Source organism: Orbicella franksi, chromosome 7, assembly GCF_964199315.1.
Source record: "Orbicella franksi chromosome 7, jaOrbFran1.1, whole genome shotgun sequence".
Lineage (NCBI taxonomy): Eukaryota > Metazoa > Cnidaria > Anthozoa > Scleractinia > Merulinidae > Orbicella > Orbicella franksi.
Genome location: NC_138151.1, coordinates 15,386,419 through 15,401,952, shown reverse-complemented (window position 1 = coordinate 15,401,952; position 15,534 = coordinate 15,386,419). Strand labels below are relative to the sequence as shown.

Below are 15,534 nucleotides of genomic sequence, written 5' to 3'. Positions count from 1 at the left end.
TCACTCACTCACTCACTCACTCACTCACTCACTCACTCACTCACTCACTCACTCACTCACTCACTCACTCACTCACTCACTCACTCACTCACTCACTCACTCACTCACTCACTCACTCACTCACTCACTCACTCACTCACTCACTCACTCACTCACTCACTCACTCACTCACTCACTCACTCACTCACTCACTTACCCATTGACCCGTAACATACTCGACGTGCCGACTAAGAGGTATTTTTTTGTAAAAAAAATAACTCAAAAATTACTTTCATCACATACTAAAAAGTTTTGGCAGCCCTTTCTTATTTCATTGCAATTATAATATAAAGGATCTCAAAATCTCTTCTCAATTTTATACCGAGTTGCTTCAGTGGTGGGCGGATTTTCGAGACGAGTTCTCTGCAGAGAAACCGTAGCACAATATAATATGGAATAACAAAGATATTCGTATAGGTAATAAACCAATATTCTATAAGACATTTTTCGAATCTGGTATTACGCATGTAACCGACCTTCGATTTGATTTAAATATTACAGAGTCCTATACTATTATTACGAAGAAGATGGAAAAAGCAAATATTTTGGTATGGGCAGGTCTCAGACATGCCGTACCGTCCCACTTAATTTCAAAATCCAAAACAAATAATCGCACCTTTTCAACAATGTCATGCTCTTTGATTATTGAAAACAATGTTTTTGATATTCTCATGAAAAAAATCAAAAGACTATTATACAAAGCACAATTTTCTAATAGTTCCTTAGTTCTGAAACGCGATTTTAATTTAAATGAGGATCAATTAAGAAAAGTGTTTCTTCTGCCGCATATTGTGTGTTCTGAGGCTCATGTTAAGGCCTTCCAATATAAGGTCCTTAACTTTATTCTATATACCAATACCAAATTACATAAGATAGGATCCATTACAGACGACAAATGCTCTTTTTGTAAGTCTAAACCAGAAACCCTATTGCACCTTCTTTTTAACTGCGTATACTCAAAGCTTTTCTGGAAAGATTTTGAATTTTACTTTTACTCTTTATCAAAAGAATTTGTTCATCTAAGCTTGCGAGATGTATTAATAGCGGAGCTCCGGTGGCCCGAAGGACCGGCTAGCGGAGCCCCATACTCATATAGGAAAGAAAAGGAAACCCATGAGTTGATTTTCTCATGGTTATCATGGCTAGCGGTATTGCTCGTGGGTGCGTACGCATGACGACGACGATGACGGCGGAGTTGCCCAACATGGCGCCCATACTCCAAGTAATAGGTTGACGAAGACATGCAGCCTTGGTTTACCATGTACTTCCTTGATATTGGACATCTATGTTATGATCAATTGACACCTGTCAAAACAAGGTATCCGCTGACCAGAACTACTATCTTGCCAGTGCAGTAGGTCCTGCAAACTTCCATCGTGCTCCTGTATTGTCAATGGGCTGAAATGTACTGATATGTGCCTGCTTCAAGATTGCACAAACAGGCCAGATGACGACGATGTTTTATCCGTTGACGACAATGACGATGGAGAAAGCGAAAGGTAAGAATCTCATAACCATAGGAAAAATATGAAATGACTTTCCTTATACATACTCTTACATTCGCAAGGTTTGTTTCGAACGATGTACTCTTTTCAATGTATCGAGTAACTGTTTGTGGTTGTCACGGCAACCGCTAAATGCTTTAAAATAACTTAGCTGCTATTTTTGTCTGAAATTAAACCTGAGTCTTTGTTTACATTTAAGTGAAAATGATGCTTGACTGACGCGAAAAGGACAAGTCTCCAATGTGTTTGGTACTGGGATGGCTTCAGAATGGATGATATCAGGACAAAGAAGACTCGTTAAGCGAGCTCTTTAAAACTCATTAGCTGAATAGTTAATCCAAGCCAGTGCTAGAGTGATCTACACATGATTGAACTTTTTGACAACGTATATTGCAGTTGTTATTTTTTAAAATTAGGAAGTGAAAAGCCTTAATTTCAGTGACTTTTATTTCAGTTGTGGACTCATTGACCATTTCCGTCTCCATGGCAACGAGACAACCTTAAAAAAATTTCCCCTTTTTGCAATTGAATCAATGTCCTATTCTGCTAGGCCTAAAATGTATAGAATGTTGTTTGAAGAGAATTGTACAATGGACATCGCTCAGAATCTGAAGCTGTTAACCGGATCCGTGGTCATTAGGCAGTTTAGATGACGTCATTTTATCACATGTTTAGAGCAAGAAAGCTACTGGTAGAAGCTTGCTATCATACCTTAAAATAGACTTCAGTTATTGCAGATTGAGAAAATACGTGATAGCACTGGTCCCTCCACAGGGTACAGAAAAACCACTTTTGGGGGTCTTGGCCCATGGACTAAATGGATTGGGCAGGGGGGGAGGGGGAGGGACGTGGTAGAGATTCTTTTAATCCTCTACCATCCCCGATCTCTTTCTTTGCCTCCACGTAGAGAACCGTGGTGTACCGGGAATGGGAAGAAATCAGCGGAAGGATATTCTATGGCGAGTACCTATGACGAAAAGGAGGCATGTGTTTTGATTTGAAACAAGGGGTGCGGGGTATGTAAACAAAATAATAAAAAAAAAAACAGCCCAGTATTTCATCGGGATCTGGGCCGAGCATTATCAGCTGCAAGACCGCGAAGAGACTGGTGCTCAACACGTATGACCGCTGATCAGGAGGACTGACGTTTCTAAATTGAAAATGGCGGAAAAAATGGCGGACTGAGTTGATTTCAAAACTGTACACATCGTGGTTAAAATGGACGAAGACGATGATAAGGTCGAAGTTGACGGCCAGCTAACCGCAGAAAGTATTAAGTTAATTTCAGAATCCATGGGGATCTCTAATCTCAACGATGAAGCGATAAATTTGCTGATTGACGATGGAACATACCGATTGAAGCAACTTGCTCAAGTGAGTGATGTTTTTCATGTATATCGTCTTGTTTTGGGTACAACTGGGCAACCTAGAAGTCAAAACAGAACGAGTACGTTGATTTCAAAAGTATGAGAAGGTGAAATTAAATTTGAAATCTAAAGCCCATCAACTTAGCTGGATATATTTATAAGTTGTTGTCTAGTTGTTTAGTTCTTACTTCTCGTATGGCTCCAAACAATTAGTGCGATTTTCGAACAATTTATCATACAACAGCAAACTGATTCAGTCCTCGTTTCATATCTGTAGGAGTCTGCTAAATTTATGCAGCACTCGAAACGAAGAAAACTCGTCACTGGTGATATTGATAACGCTCTGCATGTGCAAAATATTGAGGTAAGCTGTTTTCAAAAACGTAAGTTAGATAAGTTAAATTTTGTTAAAAGAAAATGTTAATATAAGCTTAAGTGAATAAAGATGGTGAATTGTAAGCTTGGTAATGAAATGTGAAAGGTGAATTGATCAACATGACACGAGTGTGGGACAAAGAAAAAATCTGAATCCCCGACAGGAATTGAACCCATGACCTCCCGTACACTGGGCAGGTGTTCTATCTTCTGAGCAATGAGAATTCAGAGTTTTTCTTTGTCCCATATTCGTGTCATGTTGATCAATTCACCTTTCACAAAATGTAAATATTTATCTTTTTAAATGGTACATCTCAACTCAATAACAAATGACTACCAGTTTGCTTATTCATAACATCCTTGATCAATACAAGAAGGTATTTACACTTCTATATTTTATGACAGTGGTAGAATTACTAGGAGTTGAGCTATCAGCTTGGTGATAGAAATGTCATTGTTTTGAAAATATGGGTAATCTTTACCTGCTGTGGATCTTTGTTGAGCAAAGTGGGACATGTGGCCTCAAAACAACAACAACAACAACAACAGCAACAACTTAACAGAACATTGTGATTCGTAAAATCTATATGTGACAATGTGCTGTTTCGTTTCAGAAAATATCCATACCACCAACAGAAGGGATAATTGGAATTTCTTAGGAGTGGGGGTTCTACAAGACCATGACAAGACTGACAAATTAAAAGAAATGTATGAAGTGTAGCTGGAATTTCCAGGGGGTCCTTAGAAAAATATGCTTTCTTTGGGGGAGGTATGGATATTTTCTTGAACTACACAATTTAACTCACATGTGGCTGTTTTTTTGCTTGTACAGCCACTTTATGGCTTCAGCGCTAGAGAATTCATCCCATTTCGTTTTGCTAGTGGCGGTGGAAGGGAACTGTATTATTATAAAGATCCAGAGATTGATTTAAATGATATTGTGAGCTCACAGCTACCACGTATCCCAGTGGATGTCACCATCAAAGGTATCTGTATAGTATTGATATTTTATTAAACTAAGTTTGATTGACAGTATAATGAAAATTCTCAATGACAGGTAACAACAAATATGGAGAGTTGGTCAAAAGTGTTGTAACTGCAGAATCTCAGTATTTACTGCTCTGCTCCAGGGTTGGACATTAGCAATTGCCTACTCACCCAGGCGAGTGTTTTAATTGTCAGGCGAGCGCAAATCATCGATCACTCGCCCGTTTGGTGAGTATGATTTTCGTTGCCAAGAAATTAATTAAATTGCAAAACAAACACTGGTTTTTACATTCCATTTTGCTGAGAAAATCTCTAAACATAAACTCACCATTTCTATTTTACAAAGTTTTATATTCCGAACTGTCTAGTAAATTGGTGCAGAAAGGCAGCATAGACAAATATGGCTTCCTCCTAGTGATAATTACATAACGCATGTACGTAAACAAAGTGATATTGCTGGTCACAATCGAGCCATAGGTGATCAGGTAAAGATGGCGCCCAAGGAGAACAGACTCATTTACTTACAAACTGCAGGGATCTCACAAAGATTCATCAATAAAAAACTATTTGAAGTATAAAGAACCTCCACTGTGTTTTCTTGGTGTTTAAAACTGGTCAAATTTTTCATTGAAGTAATAATCCTCGGTTTGCCACGTGCTTGATGATGTTGTGAGCGAACTGTTTTCCTTTCCCAGCACTCTGATCAATGCGTGTTCTCCTGGTAAGTTTAAAAATGGAGTAAACTGATCACAGCCAAAATGTGGAAATATATTTCTGGAGTTTCTTAAGTTGTTGACCAGAAAAGAATGAAAAGGCCCAAAAGCTGCCCGTTATACAAGGGAATACGAGGGGGTGGGGGTGGGGGGTAAACTTTTGGGTGAGTAAAAATAGGTCTGGGCGAGTGCATTTTGAGGGTCACTCGCCTGGATGGCGAGTGCTGTCAAAATTAAGTGTCCAACCCTGCTGCCCCCCTAATGAAAATTCTCAATGACAGGCACAACAAATATGGAGTTAGTCAAAAGTGTTGTAACTGCAGAATCTCAGTATTTACCTCCCCCCCCCCCCAAATACTGTAATTTTCCAAATTACAAATAAAATTTTCTTGCTGGGATATTTTTTTAACTGCGCGGCCATGGGTGGAGCGCGGTTCATGGTTTACCCGTGGTTTTTTTTTCGTTTTGTATGTGACCAGACCCAAACTTTCACTCGGCCAAATTTTGAGTCACGCAACCTGTGATGTTTACTCGCCAAAAGCTATTGAAACATTAATAAATCTCATCTCCGATACTGACTTTCGCGGGAAAAAAATTAAAAACCCAGCGTTCGTCAAAAATTTTTTCAGCAGAAATTTCGCTCGGAACATATACATATTTATATTCGTTTGAATCATCGATGAAATGACCTTTTCCGGATATTTTTTCCTTCGGGGTCAACAAAAACCTCCGATTACAAAATCTCGCCGAACCCACACGTTGCCAAAAAATCTCTTCAAAAGCCTGATTTCGAAGCGATATATCACTTAAGCGTTAATAGCTACCACACATTGGCAGGCGGTAAATCTATTCCTTAACAATCCAGCTTTATCGTGTTAAAATTTCAGCGAAATCTAACAAAACCAGAATTAGAATTTTTTTGTGACCTCACTCCCCAGACTTCACCTAACAAAGGAAGCCACGGTCGCCCATAGCAACCGAAAAACACCAACATAACAAAGCCAACGTTTCGGCCAAAAAACTCCAGAATTATCGCCTGAGAGCTTGAACTTGAATGGGAACATCTTTTTCGAACTTTTTCCAACTGATTTAGACAAAAGACTGGCCTCGGCAGGCTACAAAAAAGACCAAGAGAAAAAACAGAACAAGACAGCAGAACAAACCGATAATATTTCATCGCGTGGCTTTCGGCACGAAAACGAAAATACAGCTTACTTCTGGATAAATTCAGCCTTAGAAGCCAGCAACTGGTCCCAAATTACTTTCTGTATCCTTACAAATGTCCTGATTTCCATCTCCGAAAGATTTTGCCCCAATTTTGAGCAAATAAACATTTCGCCGCGGCGACCGCCATTACGGTGGCTTGCATACTAAATTAGCTAACTTAACAAAATTCTCCCGAGGGGGGATATGACAAATTTGGTGAGAATCAAAAGTAACGCCAATTTTCTGTCACGTTTTCAATCTGTGGTCACTGAAGTGACCAAAATCGATACATCGGTCGGGATAGGGTTTTTTTTATATGACTTGTGTGACTACTTTGCTAGCCCTTTACTCGTGGAAAACACCAATTAAATTTAATCATGACTTTTAAGAAAGAAAGCTGTTGTTAATAGTGTTATTATTGTGTCGTTCGTATCGTTAATGCCCATACATATCCCGAAGAAAGTTCTAGATTAAGACCATTACGTCATCGGAGATTTGTCAACGGCTACCACTGATGGTGCAATAATACAGTTTGTGTTGATCAAGTGATGTGATGTCTACAGTAAGAAAAGAATCATCAATGACTGCTTTGGAATGTGCACTGCGTTCCGATGGTAGTGCTAAGCGAACCGTTTCATTTTTAAAGCGCGGTTATAAGATCTAACAGATCTTCTTGTTATTAACGTGACTGGGGGCTTGATTCTGGTCCAGTGTCACTACGCTAATTAAAACAGAAATTGAGGAAAGTGGATCAATGTGTTGATCAATTGTTTACATGTACATATTTAATTAAAGAGAGTTGGAGTAATGGTTATTTTATTACCCATCACTGACCAATGTAAGGTCATAAATAATATTATTGTACATGTAATGATAAACATTTTAATCTTTGTTTCAGCTCACTGGTTGAGTATTGAGGGTCTTCAGCCAGCAATTCCTGAGAATCCACCGCCAGGTAATAGAAAAGAATGCAGTGGTTTCACTAAAAGGCATTTGGCAAGCTCAGCCTTAACTTAACTTACTTACATCAAATAAGTAATTAATTAGTATCTTTTTTTCTTATTTGCATTATGTTAATTATCATATTTAGCTTCTGTTGTGAATCATTGTATTGTTTATAGTAATCTATTTTCTTTGTGTCTTCAATGAAGTTCCCATACAAGTCCAGGCTAAGGAGAGCAGGGCTGGGTTAGCTACAGTGGTACCAACTGGATCCAAAGCTGCGAAACTGCCAGTAGTAAAAATTGCCGGCAAGGGTAAGAAACAGAGCGCTATGAAAAAGACTGAAGTGAACTCAGGTGCCGAGACTACAGGAGACAAGAGTGAAAAAACTAAACCTCAGGTCACTCATGAATTGTCAATGGTAAGGCATGTTTAGTTCTTTTTTTATAACCTAGAACTCAAAAAGAGAGCTGTCCCACTAGTATTAGTATTAGAGCTGCACATTTTAGTAATGATTTACTGACATACTTGGCCTCGAATATGGGCAGAAAGTTACATATAGGAAAGTAGCCTTAACATAGGCCTTGAATGTGTACAGAAAGGTATAATTAAACTAAATGATTTATAATACAGCGTATTATAATGATACAGAGCTGTAAATATTATGTATGTTGAGCGCTATATAATTTAACTTGTATTATATATAGGCCTGCAATTCATGCAGATAGGTAGATAAGTTTAACGAGTATATTATAATGTAGGGCTTCAATGCTTAGAGCTGCATAATTTATGTACTATCATTGACCTTTAATGAATGCAGAGAGCTACATGTGACCTACAACTAATTATATAAAATCTGTTTATTAATAACAGAAAGGAGAGTTTTCATACTGACTATAGATGTCTGTTTGATATTTTATCAGGAACAACAGTTATATTACAAGGAAATTACAGAAGCTTGTGTGGGGTCCTGTGAATCTAGAAGAGCTGTAAGTTCTCTTCTGCCATTCTGAAATCTTGCATATGTTATAGATAGCCTGTATCTCGAAGTGCTTCCTTAAAATTATGATAACATGATTTTTTTTTAATTTTATGCCCAATACTTACAGATTTTCCCTCTTTATGTAGGAAGCTCTTCAGAGCTTGTCAACAGACCCAGGTCTTTACCAGATGTTACCAAGATTCAGTACATTTATCTCTGAAGGGGTAAGGGATAAGAAAATGGTTGGTCCTCTTCACACACCATCTGAGCCCAACTGTTGAGATCAGATGGACTTTCTTTTCAAGTTTATGATGATTGTCCATCACCAGCGCTCAAAGTTAAAAAAACTATCCAAGTTATCCTTTTTCCAAATACAGGACAACGTAACTCCTGTCTCTGGTTACCCTGATGAGTGCTTGGTTGCCCTTAAAATATTGTATAATTTGTTGCTTAGTTATTGCTGGTTTTCAGTGTCATGAAATTCAAAATAGATCAAAATAAAAGTCAAAACCGGTCAATAGATAAAGTCCAGAATCTGGGAAATGAAAGAAGGTAAAATATGCAAAGACTTTCACCAAGATTCTGGTTGCAGCAATTTTTCTTATGCAAGATATGCGGAGAAATTTTTTACCCAAATTTATAGAGATTTGTATGAAGACGCCATGCTGGTGCCCATCCATATGGGCACCAACATGGCGGCCGGAAACCAACAGAAACATCTGTCACTGAGTTTTGCTACAAAAGCGTGAATTTATCCCTCCAGGAACTCTAAAACATTAAAATAATACTTTTTCTAAGACATGAACTGTTCAGATAGCCAAGTTCCCCGAAATAAGTCACTTTTTTAACCATCATGACGGCTCTCTTGGCCGTCATGTAAATGCTGCGTCACGCAGAAGCTTAGAAATTCAAGTGTAGTGTATCACAAAACCAAGAACCCATTCGGAGCGAGCATTTGTACGAATATTAGTTTTCAGCTGCTCTTATACATCATTTAAGTAAAATCTCAGCAAGATCAATAGTTTTGTAGTTAACAACAACTCACTCTCTAATATTATTGTAAAGACAAAAATAACAAGACAAATCTGGCAGTAAATGGGACCATGGACACTGGGTGCTCCCTGGGATAGCAATGAGAGTGGGTGGTAGCGACACACCCTGGACAGGTAATTGGGTGGTTAGCGGACACACCCTGCAGACAAAGTGGGGCGGTTAGCAGACTCAAACCCCAAAGCATAAACATAACATGGGGCAGTTAGCGGACACAAACCCCAAAGCAGAAACTTGGGCAGTTGGCGGACACACCCAGTGAATGAATTGGGGTGATAGCACACTCACCCAGACAACGAAGGGGGGGGGGGGGGGGGGAGTAGAGGAGGGAAAGGAAACACTACACTAGCCGAGAAAAAATAGCTGACGTGCCTAGCATGCTACTGGTACAAAGACTGGTGTAGCATAACATGTTCATGTGTAATGTTTGTTGACATCGGATATGCAGCAGATAGTAAAACTGATAACGTAAGATGAGCATACAATAGTAATGGATAGGATTAATAGCTTTGACATGAGCCTTAATTGTTGAGAAGGATACCGAGACAACATAGCTAGTAGTGTCCATTGTTTATGGTATCAAGTTCCTTGGCAAGTTTGTAATGCACTTACACGATAACAGAATAGCATCTCTGTGGCTGAGACATATCGATGGACAGTAATAATAAGCTCTTGTGGTTAACTATACTTTACAAGTAAAGTTTACATTAACAACAACTCACTCTCTAATAACATTGTAAAGACAAAAATAACAAGACAAATCTGGCAGTAAATGGGACCATGGACACTGGGTGCTCCCTGGGATAGCAATGAGAGTGGGTGGTAGTGACACACCCTGGACAGGTAATTGGGTGGTTAGCGGACACACCCTGCAGACAAAGTGGGGCGGTTAGCAGACTCAAACCCCAAAGCATAAACACAACGTGGGGCAGTTAGCGGACACAAACCCCAAAGCAGAAACTTGGGCGGTTGGCAGACACACCCAGTGAATGAATTGGGGTGATAGCGCACTCACCCAGAGAACGAAGCCCCCCAACCTAGCTGCTTAGGTAGGTAAGAATAAGGTGGGGTAAGGGACCCACCCAACCTGACGCAGGCGATAGCTAAGTGGAAGGTGTGCACCCAAATTATGCCCCAAATACTGTCAGGTACGTAGTGACAAAAGTGCAACTTTAACAAGGTCTACATTATCCTGTGCTTGGATCCCAAGCTTGTAGTGGAGTATTATGGGTGGCGGCTAGCTGGGCAGGGAGTGCTTGGAGTGTTCAAGCAGGTGTCCTGATTTGTCACACAGAAGCTTAGAAATTCAAGCATAGTGTATCACAAAACCAAGAACCCATTCGGAGCAAACATTTGTACAAATATTAGTTTTCAGCTGCTCTTATACATCATTTAAGTAAAATCTCAGGAAGATCAATAGTTTTGTAGTTCGAATTTTGGTAACGTCATGTGAAAACCAGCTGTAGGTTTTGACAAGACAAAAACCGTTAAATAACTATCATAATGTATTTTCATGTAAATGACACAAAGTGGCCCGAAATGGCTTCCTTGAAGGATGTTTGCACTTTCACATAAACAAATTAACGCTTAGCAAAAATACTTGCTTGAAACAGAGAGTACAACACTTGCATATTCACGTAAGAGAAATACAGTAACAACAGCAAAAAGCCTGTGGTTTCAGTGAAAAGCCTGAAGGTTACATCAAAGACCGGCTGTCAAACAGTCAGTGGGGAATGGCAAACAAAATGAAGTCCACCGTTTTTCGAAAGATACGCTATTTGAGTACTCTGAATAATAGCCTAGTTGAGAACCCTATAATATATTAAGCATTGGCGATTTTCGCCGAAGCTGGTCTCTCCGACAGCCCCGATTAATTAACACAATTTGCTTACCTCATGTAAATGTATGTTTGACAACTTGCAAAGTACTTTCCCACAATGCCTCCAAAGGGAATGATTACCTTAATAATTTTTAACCTTAGTCAGCAGTTGATTCTTAATCCTAGTTCTAGTTTTAAACCTTAGTCTTAGTATCACGTTTTTAGCTTTTATTACTTCTGTATTTTAGACATACAATGTATATTTTACCTGAAAACCACCTCTAGGTGATTGGAGGCCTCCTCTGAAAATATTAGTTTATTATTATTATATTATTATTATTACCTGCATGCCATAATATTTTGGGGAGGCCTGGGTTTGAAAACAGGACAGTTTGCGACGTCTGTTAAAAGTGGTTGTGTGGACCATTTTTTAGTCGTCTCAGGTGACTGGATGACCGCTAATTTCAAGCACTGCATCACTCTAATATGGAATCCCCCACCCTACCCCCTGTAGCTCAATAGCCTTACCTTGAATGGTGGTATATGGTTCTGTTTTTGTGCTAATTGTTTTCTAGGTGAGAGTCAATGTTGCCCAAAATAACCTCGTGTTATTGATCTATCTCATGCGAATGGTGAAAGCACTGCTGGATAATCCAACACTCTACTTGGAAAAATATGTGAGTTTCAGTTTGGGAACTTTCATTTAGAAAAAGTGTTGTCTGACATTATAGCTTATAGACTGGTTGAAATGGTGAAGGTAAACATTTTAAAGGCCCTATGTGCCATGACGCACAAGGAAAATTAGGTAACAGGTAACAACCCATTTTCACCAGTTATGATATGATGATTTTGTGATTTTCTTTCATCAGCTTCATGAGTTGATACCAGCAGTTATTACATGTATTGTGAGTAAACAACTCAGTCCCAATCCCGACACTGATAACCATTGGGCACTTAGAGACTTTGGATCAAGAGTTGTTGCACAAGTTTGCAGGTGATTATATTACATTGCCCAACTTTACTTACATGTACTGTGGCTAGCAATGGTGAATATAGCAATAGATTATGAATACAATATCAGCCAACTTGACAATGAAAAAAATCAAGTCGAATTTAGAGTCTAGTTTTTCATTTAAATGGACCTTTATACCAATGTCATGCTTTTCTGTCGTTTTTGGTCAAACAAAAAATAAATCTCACCTCTCGATTAATCATGCCAAATTTAGAAAATTTGCAAACTTTCATTACAATCCATTGCAAGTGCATTATATGGGACTCCAAACTTGCCAATTCTTAAAAAGATCTTTGTGAGTTTGGGGTCCTATATTTTTGAGTTTGCAACAAATTCTTGTGAACCTTGGTAAATTTACTAAATTTGGCATGATAAATCGAACTATGGAGGTGAGTGTTTGTTTATTTGAAAATTATGCAAAATTGTTGATGGAATGTGTGTCATTGGTAAAAAGGTCCATTGGTGCAAGCTTGCTTGGGTCTTGAAAAGTGAATTAATTGTGATTTGTTACTGTCTGTCAGGTCTTTTAATTCCACCACAAATAATGTTCAAACACGAGTCACTAAAACATACTGCAAGGTGAGTGACAGACCTTAGGGGTACAAATTATTCTAAGCAATAAACAAATTATCCTGAAAGTAAAGGGAATCTTACATATTAGTTTCAAGGTCATTTCAATGGGTAAGAAAAACCTCAAGCTGCCAATTGGCCCATCATTACATGACACCAAGTGACTGTCAAAAAACACATGGATCTTGCTCAATATAAACTGTTGATGATTTACAAGTTTTGTTTGAAGTATCATTAAAACCAAGGGGTGGTGAATGGGGTGGTGAATGGTCCTTCAAAAACCACGGGTCTCACAAAATCTTTGTCGAATTTCATAGGTCTCACAGTCTTGATTTTTGGCAGTAATACATGTGTGTCTCGCAGTCTCAATTTTTTCACAAGGCTGTCTGGAGTCTTGATTTTTTGCAAGGTTAATAAAGTCTTGAAGTCCGGATTTGTTTGTGTGCTTTTATAAATGACATGGGCCCCTTAGAATCTGAACTTCTTGTGCTCACACTGAGTACACTTTGAGGTCTCGGTCTCACAATTTGAAAAGTCAAAATGTCTGGGCTCACAAAGAAAAATGCTTGTCTCGCCTTCTCGCAAAGTCTGACATTTACCATTCTCCATTCCTGATACCAAGCTGTTTCATTCCTACAGGCATTGCACCAGGAAAAAGCTTCACTATCAACTCATTATGGAGCCATTACTGGGCTGGCAGAATTAGGACAGGAGGTAGGAACCAATAAATACAAAATGGTCTGCTTCTTTGAACAACCTGTTCCATGTAGATACCAGAGAAAGTTTGAGAGAATGCAAAAGTTTTCATATCAAGTAAATTTGAATTCTGCCAAACTGTATTGAATGTTCTCATCTGGCTATGTAAAGAAATTAGTATTAGCCATTTCATTTATTTTTTTTCCATAAAATGAGCCAACAAATCTAATGATAGATCTTACTTAGTTTATCCCTTGAGAGCCTAAATGACATACTCAGTACGTCATGATTTTTGCTCCTCAGGTGCCCATATGATGTACTGAGTACGTTAAAATTTTAGGAGATTTAGTCATACTCCCGGCAAACCAGAAACAACTTTTATCAGCACTTGAGATTTGTAGGGGTTTTTTCGAGACTACTAATTTCTCATTGCTGTAACGTCATGTGGATATCACATTACACCAACCTCAGCAAAATAAACTACATTAGAGAGACACTTTAACGACCTTTGAGAAAATGTGTATCTGTCTTTAGTTTAAGTGAAAAAGCTTATTATGGTATTTGACACCCGTTTTCAGTGAAAATGGTGTAGCACACAGCATACACAACCGTCTGGCATTCAAAGTGGTTATCATTCCCTGACAGACACCTCGTCCATGCCGACACTCTGTCATGATTGGTCACCTCTCTTGGAGACCCAACTGTGTTGATCACGTGGCAAGGGTGTCTCTCAACTTGAACTGTAGAAGGTTTACAGATGCAGTTACTTAATTTTACATGTATTTCGTAATTTCATTATTTGACAGGTGGTTAAAGTGTTTATCATTTCAAGACTCAAGATTGAAAGTGCTTTGATCAAACAAGCACAGGAAGGTGTGGATCCTGTGGAAAAGAATGCTGCCGAGAATCTCAAGAATTTACTGCTGGTACATCATATTATCAGTCACTATTATTTTACACTTTACATCCAGGAGATGACATTACCCACCCTTTAGACAACTGATGCTAGAAGAGAAAGCACTGTTCAAATTCTGTTACTCACTACACTAAGTTGTTGTCTTTATGTTTACATATGTGGATGTAATATATCAAACAGGAAAGACTGTGTTTTACCACATTTCCAAACACCAAGAAAAGAGTTGAAAATATGATGCGTAATGCAGTATTTTTGATGAACTTCAAGGTGTGTGGAAATGTGGTCAAAGATGGTCAAGATTTCATGTTTGATGTATCTTCTTGATCAAAACTAAGACTAAGGAGAAAATGGAGAAATAAAGTTGTAAAAATCTGTGCTAATTAAGATCTGAGATCCAAACACTGTCACGGTCATGATTTCCTCTGTTTAAACTTGATGAATTATTAATGAGCTTGAGAAGTATATTTAAGCATAAACTAACTGATGTGTTGATTTTCCTTTTATTCTAGAAACACTGCCCTGGTGTGTTACTCAGGACTCGCCTGCCTCCAGATACTCCTGAACAGTATGAGAGAGATTTTGGTGTAATAGGCCATCTCCTCTGTACAAAAGTCTCACAGATGCGGCAAGCAATTAATGCTATAAAAAAGCCCTCTACACTGACAGTACGCACAGTGACTGGTGTGCTAACCCCAGGGGTCACCACTCCTACCACACCCACCATCCCTGGGGTCAGTCCAGTGAAAGCTGTCACTCCAACCACCCCTGGGGCATTCACAATAGCCTTGTCTGGTGTAAAAGCTGGTTTACCCACCACCCCTAGGAGTTCTAACCCCACTACCCCGACCTCAGCAGGGCCTGCATCACTGGCAGGTTTAGTGTCAACAGGATTGATGGGTACAAGTTCCGTAAAACAGGGAACAGCCAGTCCAGCAACACCACAGACAACTCTGCCTGGTGTGACATCAACAAGTAACACAACAACTGGTGGTTCTGTCACATAACATCTTAATTGTGTTTATATTGTATTAATTAGGTGACTGTACAAAAAAAAAAAAAAAACTTACAAAACAAAACCTTGTTTTAACTGAGCCAGGTTTTTAGTACTGTTTAGTAAAATACATACCTGTAGAAATTAGCAGGAGCCATTGACAAGAACCAGAGTTCTCATTAACACACAGGTGTGCATCTTACGTGCACAAAAAAAAAAGATGAACAGTATTTTGGCAAAAGTAGGAAAAAAAAAGTTCCGAAAGTTTTATTAAATAGGCAAAGGGCCCCTGAAAAGCAAAAAGAACCCCCAAATCTTTGGAACTGGGGGTCCCAAGGACCCTTAACTAGCAAAAACTAGTGGA

The 15,534-nt window shown here is 38.8% G+C and overlaps 1 protein-coding gene across 1 annotated transcript; it reads left to right on the top strand.

The window, feature by feature from the left end:
- The first annotated feature begins 133 nt into the window (after positions 1–133).
- On the top strand, positions 134–15,359 carry LOC145493432 (transcription initiation factor TFIID subunit 6-like). Its single transcript, XM_081472899.1, has 13 exons — positions 134–2,918; positions 3,189–3,275; positions 4,119–4,272; positions 7,091–7,147; positions 7,344–7,555; positions 8,058–8,123; positions 8,263–8,340; positions 11,561–11,662; positions 11,855–11,979; positions 12,519–12,576; positions 13,207–13,281; positions 14,070–14,189; positions 14,689–15,359. Exons 1-13 carry the CDS (start codon positions 2,763–2,765, stop codon positions 15,181–15,183), a joined length of 1,785 nt encoding a protein of 594 aa, XP_081329025.1. The 5' UTR covers positions 134–2,762; the 3' UTR covers positions 15,184–15,359.
- Positions 15,360–15,534: the final 175 nt, after the last annotated feature.